Source organism: Kryptolebias marmoratus, linkage group LG3, assembly GCF_001649575.2.
Source record: "Kryptolebias marmoratus isolate JLee-2015 linkage group LG3, ASM164957v2, whole genome shotgun sequence".
In the NCBI taxonomy this organism is placed as follows: Eukaryota; Metazoa; Chordata; class Actinopteri; order Cyprinodontiformes; family Rivulidae; genus Kryptolebias; species Kryptolebias marmoratus.
Genome location: NC_051432.1, coordinates 23,314,778 through 23,324,132, shown reverse-complemented (window position 1 = coordinate 23,324,132; position 9,355 = coordinate 23,314,778). Strand labels below are relative to the sequence as shown.

At 45.5% G+C, this 9,355-nt stretch overlaps 1 protein-coding gene across 1 annotated transcript; it reads left to right on the top strand.

Annotated features, from left to right (window-relative positions):
* The first annotated feature begins 559 nt into the window (after positions 1-559).
* Positions 560-7,699, top strand: mri1 (methylthioribose-1-phosphate isomerase 1). Its single transcript, XM_017416815.3, has 6 exons — positions 560-774; positions 1,408-1,631; positions 4,146-4,315; positions 4,401-4,577; positions 4,663-4,887; positions 6,705-7,699. Exons 1-6 carry the CDS (start codon positions 643-645, stop codon positions 6,836-6,838), a joined length of 1,062 nt encoding a protein of 353 aa, XP_017272304.1. The 5' UTR covers positions 560-642; the 3' UTR covers positions 6,839-7,699.
* Positions 7,700-9,355: the final 1,656 nt, after the last annotated feature.

Here is a 9,355-nt window from a genome sequence, read left to right as displayed (position 1 = left end):
TAATCTGAGCCCCCAAAAATAGACTTCTTTCATCCCTGTTGTTTGGGGGGGAGCTGGTTCTTTGGTGTTATGCTAATAACATTTGTGAGTGTGAAATTTCCCCAGACAAAAGGGAGAAAAGATGAAAGGAGGAGGAGGAGGAGGAGGAAGGGGGCAGAGGTGGGCGTGGCCTCAGAGCTGAGCTCTTCCTGCTCGGGTGAACACGTGGTTCCTGCTTCAGTATGTGAAGCTTTGCAGCCTTTCCTCCACTCTTCTCCTGCTTTCCCCCCTCCAGCTCAGACACTAAAGGAAACCTCCTCCTTTTTTTTTGTTGTTGTTGTTGTTAATTCCCTCCCACTTGCACCTCCTCCTCCTCCTCCTCCTCCTCCTCCTCGCGACGCCGACAGACTCGGATCCAGGCCGCGGTCCGTCCAGCGTGGATCCGCTCCGACAGAGAGAGCGTGCCCGCCGTGTGAAAGAAAGATAAGTGTGTGTGTGTGTGTGAGAGAGCGCTTCCCCCCTTCCTCCACCGATCCATCCGTNTCCTCCTCTGCAGATCCTCCTTCTCTCTATGAACCTTCTCAGCTCTCCTCCTCCTCTCCCCTCCTCCTCCTCCTCCTCCTCTCCCTCCCCTCCTCATCACACTTCTTCATTTTTGCGGTCATGACGCTGGAAGCGATCCGCTACCGGACCGGGTCCCTGCAGATCCTCAACCAGCTGCTGCTGCCACACCAGACCGTCTACGATGACGTCCGCTCCGTGCAGGACGCCTACGAGGCCATCAAGTCCATGAAGGTAGGTCTCCTGGTGGAGGTAGGGGGGGTTTGGTCCCCACCCGACATGCATGTGCTCTCTGTCGGGTCTTTTGTGCTCCCGCCTGGCTGCTGTCGGCCTCCATCCGTGCGTTTTTTTTAATTTTTGTTTTGTTTTGGATACCTCCCACAACCATCTACCCCCTCCTCAAAGCAGCCTTCATTCATAGTTTTGGCTTTATCTGCTGAGATAAAGCAGGTATCCACCCATGAAACACCCCCCTCCTCCTCCTCCTCCTCCTCTCTTTTTCTTTGGGAGAGATTATGGATGAATTATTAATGACCTTTGCCTGTTTTTTTTTTTTGTTCACGTTTTGGTCTTGTGCTGCTCTCCCTGGCACCTCCAGCTCCTGTGTTTCTATCTGAATTCCTAAAATGCAAAGTGCCTGAATAGGTGCATCGTAATTAAAATCAGGAAGAGCCGAGAGGTGATATATTTTTTTGTAGGGGTTTTAACAGCCAGAGCCGAGCAGATGTTTCGCTCTTTTGTCCTCATAGTGGTGGAATGTGCCACAAGCGCACCTTCTGAGGTCATTTCCTGTCCTGACAGAAGGTGTCCGAGTGTCGGTTCACACAGAAAGCTGATGCGATGACCTCCCTCTCTCCTCCCTCCCAGGTGCGAGGAGCCCCGGCCATCGCCATCGTCGGCTGCCTGAGCCTGGCCGTGGAGCTGAGAGCGGGCGCCGGCGGCGATGACCCCGTGACCTTCATCAGGGAGTCCCTGTGCCACCTGACCTCGGCCAGGCCCACCGCCGTCAACATGGGCCGCGCCGCACGCGAGCTGATGGAGTTTGCGGAGAACGAGAGCATGGAGAAGAACTCTGAGCAGCTCAGAGAGAGGTGGGCAAGCGCTGAGGGATTCGTGCTCGCTGCATGCAGAGTTTTCAGTACATTCACGCCGTTTTTAGACAATAAATCCATCCTTAGAGGGTTTTAATGCCCAGCAGCTTTAGAAACAAAAAAACCCATCCAAACTGTATATCAAAGCTGGCCGCTCCATCAGGAATGGCGTCCTGTGACTTTTCATAAACGTTGGACATCGTAGACAAAATTGGCAAAAAAAAAACTGCAACAGGTTTCCCCCCGTAGGCGGCAGTGGGGCTTTGCTGGAACAGAAAGTTGGACTTTACATGACCGAACTGGCATTTTGACGTCTCTTATCAGGTTTGTGCGATCAGAGTCTGGAGATTTTTCTGCAGGATTGAACTTTGAAAACGATGTCACGTTCTCCTGCAACTCCTCATGGCCTTTTTAACTTCTCGTACCTCCTACACCAAACTCTGCAGAAACATAAAATTTTCCGTGTCGGACCGTCAGAGTTTTCTGCCGCTCACGGTTTAAGAATTGAAGTTTTAGCACAGCGACTGCTTGTTTGAGGCTTACTTTTCAGTCTGCTTCAGTTTGCTGCCCGTAAGACTGCAGTCAAGGAATGACCCAGGTGTGTGGTTACCATGGTGACCGTAAAGAGCCACTGGCCGCAGCTTTAACATTTCTTTTGCTCCTGATTGTCTCCTTATTTCCTATACAGTTTATACACCAAAATGGAGGCATTTTTCTTAGCTTATGTTATTACAAATTTATGTTTTTTGGGCATTAACTTTATCGACACAATTCAAAATGTCTTTATTATACCGTGATTGAAACTTTCTGGGTGTCTGAGCAAATGCTCTTGTATGAATATCGTTGACTTGCTGATGTAGACGGGGATCCTGTTTTCTCACACATGTTACTGAATAATTCCCCGGTGTTTTCCTGGTCGTTTGTTAGAAACAAATCCGTCTGCTGAGACACAAAGAGACATAGAGTAGTGAGGGGGGGAATGCAAAAAGTGGGAAACTCTTGGAAACACTAAATTAGCTTTTATAACACATCCTTATTCAACACCAGCTGCAGGTGTGTTCTTAAAATAAACAGATTTCAGTAAAGGTGCAAACTGGTAATTTGCATTTTTAAAAAAAAAACAAAGTGTAGTTTCTGTGATTCCTACAATCATTTAATCTGACAACACATCAGATTCCCTCAGGCTGCTGAACAGAAACATTTGTGTTTAAGTGAGAGTTTAAAGTTTAAGTGTGGTTGTGTGGAGTTGTGGCAGAAAGCTGTCAGCGCGCTTCAGTTTGGAGAATCAGGAGGGAGGATTTATTCAGGGAGCTAAGCTAACAGCTGGCAGTTATTAAAGAAGATATTTCCACCAAAGTCAAACTTTCCTAGCTGTTGGAGTCACTTGTTACTTTTGCACGAGATAAGCTGTTTACTGTGTAAATATTTTAGACATATTTGTTTGTGTTGCCACGCTAACTGCGTTCAAGCTGGCTGTTGGTTGTATTGTGCCGCTCATTGCCTGAGACAGCACTGCTACTTTTTACTAAAGAGGGTAAAAAGTAGTAGAAAACAATGAGTGAATTTCTAAATGAGTTTGATTACAGAGGAAAAACCTTTGGTTAAAGAAATTCTGGGCAGACTTAGCTGTTAGAAAGCTTTTCAATTAGCGTAGCAACAACAACATGAACGCAGTTAGCAATACTTGCTATTAGGGTAGCAACAAGAACGCAGTTACCATAGCTACATGAGCACAGTTAGCGATAATTGCTTTTAGCGTAGCAATATAAACACAGTTAGTGAAAATTGCTGTTAGCGTAGCAACATGATTCCATTTTGCAAAAATATTTCCAAACTTGCTGAGAATGATGGCCACTGTTGATTTTTTTATTATTATTTTTTGTTGGATTTTAAAGGCTCTCATGACAAAATTCTAGTCGGCGCTCATTTCTGCAGCAGTAAAACTGTTGTGTCGTGATTAGTCAGGATCTGACGGGAAATCTGACACACTTCATTTCATACGAGTCCACACTTTGATTGGTTTCTTTCTTTGCAACAAATACCTTTTAAAAGCTGCTTGAACTTATTATTGTTTGAGTGATTTTAAGGAGAAAATGTGTGGATGTTGAATGGCACATTATAGAGTTTGTGTGACTTAAAATTGGGTATTCTAATTGCATTTTTGAACAAGTGTGAGTTTATTGAAAGCAGGAAGCCTTTTCTAAGATTAAAAAAGTCAGCGAACCTGCAGCATCAGAAAGCTCCTGTGTTAGGTTTGCCTTCAGATGTGTGAGTTTTGATTTATAAGATTGTGTTGTTGGGAGTTTAGGCTTTACACGACACGGTCTGTGTTTATTTTATGAAGCAGATGACTGAAATGCTGAAGTGTGGCGCAGCTGCGACTGAAGGAGAGAAAAGAAACAAGTAGTAATAATTTCACTGCATCTAAAGGGACAAATTAAGGCCACAGCGGCTGACAAAAGCCTCCTCTCCATCCCCACCTCTGATGACCCCCCCCCTCCTCCCTTCCTACAGCGTAATTGCTTGGATCGAAGACATGCTGGAGCGTGACGTCAATGACAACAGGAAGATCGGTAACTATGGAGCCCAGCACATCCTGTCGGGCGTCCCGAGGGACTCTGTGACCATCCTGACGCACTGCAACACCGGCTCGCTGGCCACGGCGGGATACGGGACGGCGCTGGGTGAGGCTGGCGCTCTGCATGTGGCCGCAGTAGCGTCGTGAACGTATTTGTGGCGCTCTGGCTGTAACGCTGACTCTGTGTGCAGGCGTGGTGAGAAGTCTCCACGCTCTGGGCAGGCTGAAGCGTGTTTACTGCACGGAGACGCGGCCATACAACCAGGGGTCCAGACTGACGGCGTACGAGATGGTCTCAGAGGGGATACCCGCGACCCTTATTACAGACAGCATGGCGGCGCTCACTATGAGAGAAATGGACATCACGGGTGTGTGTTTTTTTGAGCGCAGGGTCGCATCTTTGTCACTTTAGTTCAAACTTTAATCCTGAAATGTCTCCGTCTTGTCCCGCAGCCGTGGTCGTAGGCGCCGACCGGGTGGTTGCCAACGGCGACACGGCCAACAAGGTGGGCACGTACCAGCTGGCCATCGCCGCGAAGCACCACGGGATCCCGTTTTACGTGGCCGCGCCGAGCACGTCGTGCGACCTGAGCCTGGAGAGCGGGAGGGACATCATCATCGAAGTGCGCCCCCCGGAGGAGCTCACCAGTATAAACGGCGTCCCCATCGCCGCCCCCGGTAAGCGAGGACGAAATAAACCACAAAATAACAGTGAGATGAGAAGCGTAATGTAAGCGTAGGTGATTTACTCACCTGCACAGAAACATTTAACGGTGAACACTTACCTGCAGAAGAAATGAGGCTGTCGGGGTCAGAGTCTCAGAGTGGGTTTGAGTTTGTTTTTGGGTGACGAATAATTTGATCCATTAGTTCTCTAACGGTGCTGCCGGAGCCGAGACGTTCCCGGTGACACCGGAGTAATTAAGAGCGTTTAATGAGCGCGCCGACCCAGGAGAGGCAGCTGCGTGCTTCCATTTCTTTTCACCGCCTCATCGAATGATTACTTCAACAGGCGCACCTTGAAGCAATGCACGTTACCCGCCGCCTCGCATGCCAACGTGTCGTGGCTGACTCTCAGCTACTACCACAACAAATATCAGCTCAGTGTTTGTGTTTGCCAAGGTTGGTTAGCTGTAGCGGCCATCTTGTATCAGTTGTAAACGGACATCCAGTATTTTCTTATTTTCCTGGGTGTTTTTGAGCGGTTTATGGGATATTTTGCTAACAGACAAACACACACAGATAGGAAATTATACGCTTGTCTTCCTTTTATGGCAGCAGGCGATAATTTCTTCAAACTAGCATTTTAGGTCCAAATTGGTTATTCGGTACCTGGGTTGTTTTGTTGATTGAAGCAGCATCAAAGAGGTTTTTGCTGTGTGCAGTAATGGATTTATTACCACAGAGTGTCGTCACTCCTGTTTGTAATCAAAGCTGCTTTAGTTTGGAATGGCAGCCATGTTGGTGAGACCTTCATGGGAGTTCCTGCTGTTTTGTTTTCTTGCATTAGTGTTAAATATTAGACTCCTGAGCTTTCACGTTCATCAGCTGAAGAAGCAGCACAGAGTGTGTTCGGACGTACAGATTACTGTAAATGTTTTAGAGCACGTGCGGCGCGTACAGGTGAGTGAAGAGCGGCGTGTGCATCGACAGGAAATGGTACAAAAGCTCAATTTGCATCAGTGTGCCGCGCACACGGTTGTTTATAATCTGGGAGGCAGTCCTTATGAATGTGTAAAAGTTTCAGCCACACAGAAACTGTGTTTTAAGAGCCTGAAAACGGGTTCCAGAGTAAAAAAATAAATAAATCTGAGAACGCTACAATCGTGTTTTCACGTGGGCCGCCAAAACATAAGCTTTTTAAAACGATGGTGTCTTAGCCTCACCTCTAATCTAGCCTACGACCAGAGGGTGTCCTCTTCTTCTTCTTCTTGTTTACTTTTCACACCCAGGGATTTGGGTTGTTTTTAGTTTCTGAGTGAATGAAGACATTTCCTGAAACGGTGCCGTGTTTACGTGGATATATATATTTTTAGAAACAACAAATTTAAAAAGGTTGTTTTTGTTCGTGTGTGCAGCAGCGTTTCCTCGTCCCACTGCTGTGCGTGTTTTTAGACGCGTCCCTGCAGGAACGAGCTGCTTCGACAGCTTCTCGTTAGGCTCCGCAGGTGTCTGCTAATGACCCGTCATTTCACAACAGGTGTGTTAAACCAGCGCCACCGACAGAAAAATGCTTTTTACATGATGGGGAATGACTGGTGGGTAAGGAATATGGACCCTGGTCCTCGTGGTTCTTCATATTCTTCATCTTAATTTGTCTGATTCAAAGGGATGGGTGACCTCAGCAGCGTCAGGAGCTTCTTCGTGACTTTTTTTCAATTCAACCAAGTTTGCTGAAGCAAAACAACATCTAACTCCCAGAGCAGTTGGCTTCAGCAGCTAGAGTTGGCTTGAAGTGATGTTTTTGTTGAGCAGCTCGTTTCCATCTTTGGCAGGTATCGAAGTGTGGAACCCGGCGTTCGACGTGACCCCTCATCAGCTCATCACAGGAGGCATCATTACAGAGCTGGGAGTCTTCCTCCCATCGGAGCTCCAGGCGGCGCTCACAGGTCGCCTCACCGCCCTCTAAAGCCTCCCGGCGCCCCCTGCTGGTCCTGGTGCTCCACTGCACACTTGCATTAAAACAGAGACACTTTTGTCTTCACTGAGGGTGCACCGCTTTTGTTTTTTTGTTTTTTTTTTTCTTTAATTTTTGTTCAACACACACACACTGTTACATGTCAGTGGTGCACACAGAGAAGAAGAAAAAAATAAAAACAAGTCTCTCTGGCAGCTGCAAACAAACAAACAAAAAAAAATCACTGCAGGGAGTCAGGAAGACATGCAGTCTCTCCTTTTAAATCCCCTTTTATGTAATCTTTACATATCGAGCTTTCCATCCCACGTTACATTTTATTTTCTTTTTTTCCCGACCCAAACGGCTTCTGCAGCTACAAAAAGAGCTCAGCTGGACTTAAAAACCTCTAAATTCGATTCGGCAAATCAAATATTTTGAGGTAATGTTTTACTGACTCCTTCAACAGGATGAAAAGAGATTTTTAACGACGTAAAGGGCGCGACTTATCCTTCGATTTCAGAGCAGACATGCTTTCCAAAAATGCTGCTAATCCATTTTGTAAATATTTCTCCCCTGCTGGTAGTGTGTGTACATATGTAGAAAACAAACCTCTGCTAGGAAAAAAGCTACTGCTATTTTCGCCAAAAAAAAAAAAAAAGGTTATTTAAAATCAAATTAGTCATCTAAAAATGTTATATTAACATGTAATTTCTGTTGTTCAGTGTAGAACTGTTTTGTAGAGGAATAATCCAAATTATAGCTGGTAGTCTTTCACACATTTTTAGTGATGTGAAAAATAGTATTTCGCTCATTTTTAAAAAAAAAAAAAAGAACAAACTTGTGCAGCAAATATTTGAACAAATTCTCGTTACTCAGCTGAAGCCTTTTACAGAACACGGCTGTATTTATACCTCACTTCATGTTTGTCTCATTACTCTAAGCTGTATTGTATTATAACCCACTCGTACTTATTATAATCCACAGAAACACGTCTCCTTACAGATCCAGCTGCTCTGTAAAGGAAACATTCAGCTGGGATCACTTTTAAAGGAGCAGTTCACCCTAAAGTGAAGGTTTGGATACTGGCTCTTGCCTTAAGGTTACTTATTTTTTTAATTTTTTAATTTTGCAAGTTAATAAGAAGCAGAAAGAATGAAATTTTAACACTTTTATTTGCCGGGCTGGTTTCGATGGAGCTCCCCTGGGGGATTGTGGGTGAAAATAAAAATTGAGCTTGCAAGGATCCGTTCTCCGGTTTAGGAAGCCAAAGGCGAGAAGGGTCAGTGGAGCGGTTTGTTTTTACCTGAATCACGTCAGACATTTCTGAATCAGGCGTTTACACAGTTAAAGGAGAAACACACCGGTTTGTATCTTTTTGACGTTTCCTAAACACTCGTACGTTTTGAAATGACTTGTCGGGGTTAAAGTCGGGCTGCGGTGAGTCGGCAGGAGGCGACGTTTAGCTGCTTCTCTGCTGTCGTTGTCGAGTCGGGGCCACCTTCCCTCCGCCGGTCGGGACCCGTAAATTGAGTCCGTTTGGTCAGCACCACCTGCTGCCATTTTAATGGATATATTATGTATTTTTTCAAAGTAATTAATGAATGCGACGGTGGAGAGGAGGCTGACGTTGCTCTCTAGCCAATCGATGAGGAAAACAATTTTACAAACTAATCATATTAAGACGGGGATTATTTAGTCATTCTGTTACAGCTTATTAACAACAAACAAGAAAAATCACACAGATTTAGCTGAAGGAGCTTTTAAAGCCAGTTTCAGAGCGGGTAATAAACAGGATCCAGAGGCGAGCTGGAGATGCTTTTATTTTGGCGTGAACTGTCCCTTTAAGCTGCGGTGAGTCGTGGGAATCCCTGCCGGTGCCGTTAACGATCCGGTCTGAATGTAAGGCCTCGCTCGGATGAACTTGTGGTGTTTCAGACACTCGGGTCACTTCTTGCCTTTCTGCTCAGTTCAGAATGTGCTTCGACTGTTTGTTTTCATCCTTCCCTGCAAGTTTAACTCTTTATTTAATTTAATTTAATTTAATCTGAATCTCAAAGCCATGCGGTTCAGGACAGAAGGGCATCAAACTCGTTTTCTCTTCAGTTGTTTGTCTCGTCTTTATCCTGAAGAAATTACAGGATTAAAGAACTAAAGATTCGAGGTGAGGTTTTCATCCATTCATTGTAGATGGATGATGTTGAGATGGTTTGAAGGTGTTACCTGGCAGCTTGTCACCTGTGACCTCATGTTTCCCCTGAAGTTGTTCAATAATCCAGATTTTTAAACAAATCTCAGTTTTAGGCTCATGAAACAGAACCGACTGACATCTGGATGCTTCATCTCCTGCTGGCCTCACAGAAACATCTCAGATACACCATACTGACAAAAGTATTCACTCTTCTCCCTTCACACTCAGATGAACTTGAGTGACATCTCATTCTTAATCCATGAGGTTTAATCTGATGTTGGTCCACCCTGTGCAGCTGTAACAGCTTCAGCTCTCCTGGGAAGGTTTTCCACAAGTTTAGG

What these genes read in the sequence shown, in the direction of transcription:
- mri1 (XM_017416815.3), top strand. Translation starts at nt 643, where the DNA reads ATGACGCTGGAAGCGATCCGCTACCGGACCGGGTCCCTGCAGATCCTC. An exon ending in AGGCCATCAAGTCCATGAAG is followed by an intron (nt 775 to 1,407) that starts GTAGGTCTCCTG and finishes CCTCCCTCCCAG; the next exon opens with GTGCGAGGAGCCCCGGCCAT. An exon ending in CGTCCCCATCGCCGCCCCCG is followed by an intron (nt 4,888 to 6,704) that starts GTAAGCGAGGAC and finishes CATCTTTGGCAG; the next exon opens with GTATCGAAGTGTGGAACCCG.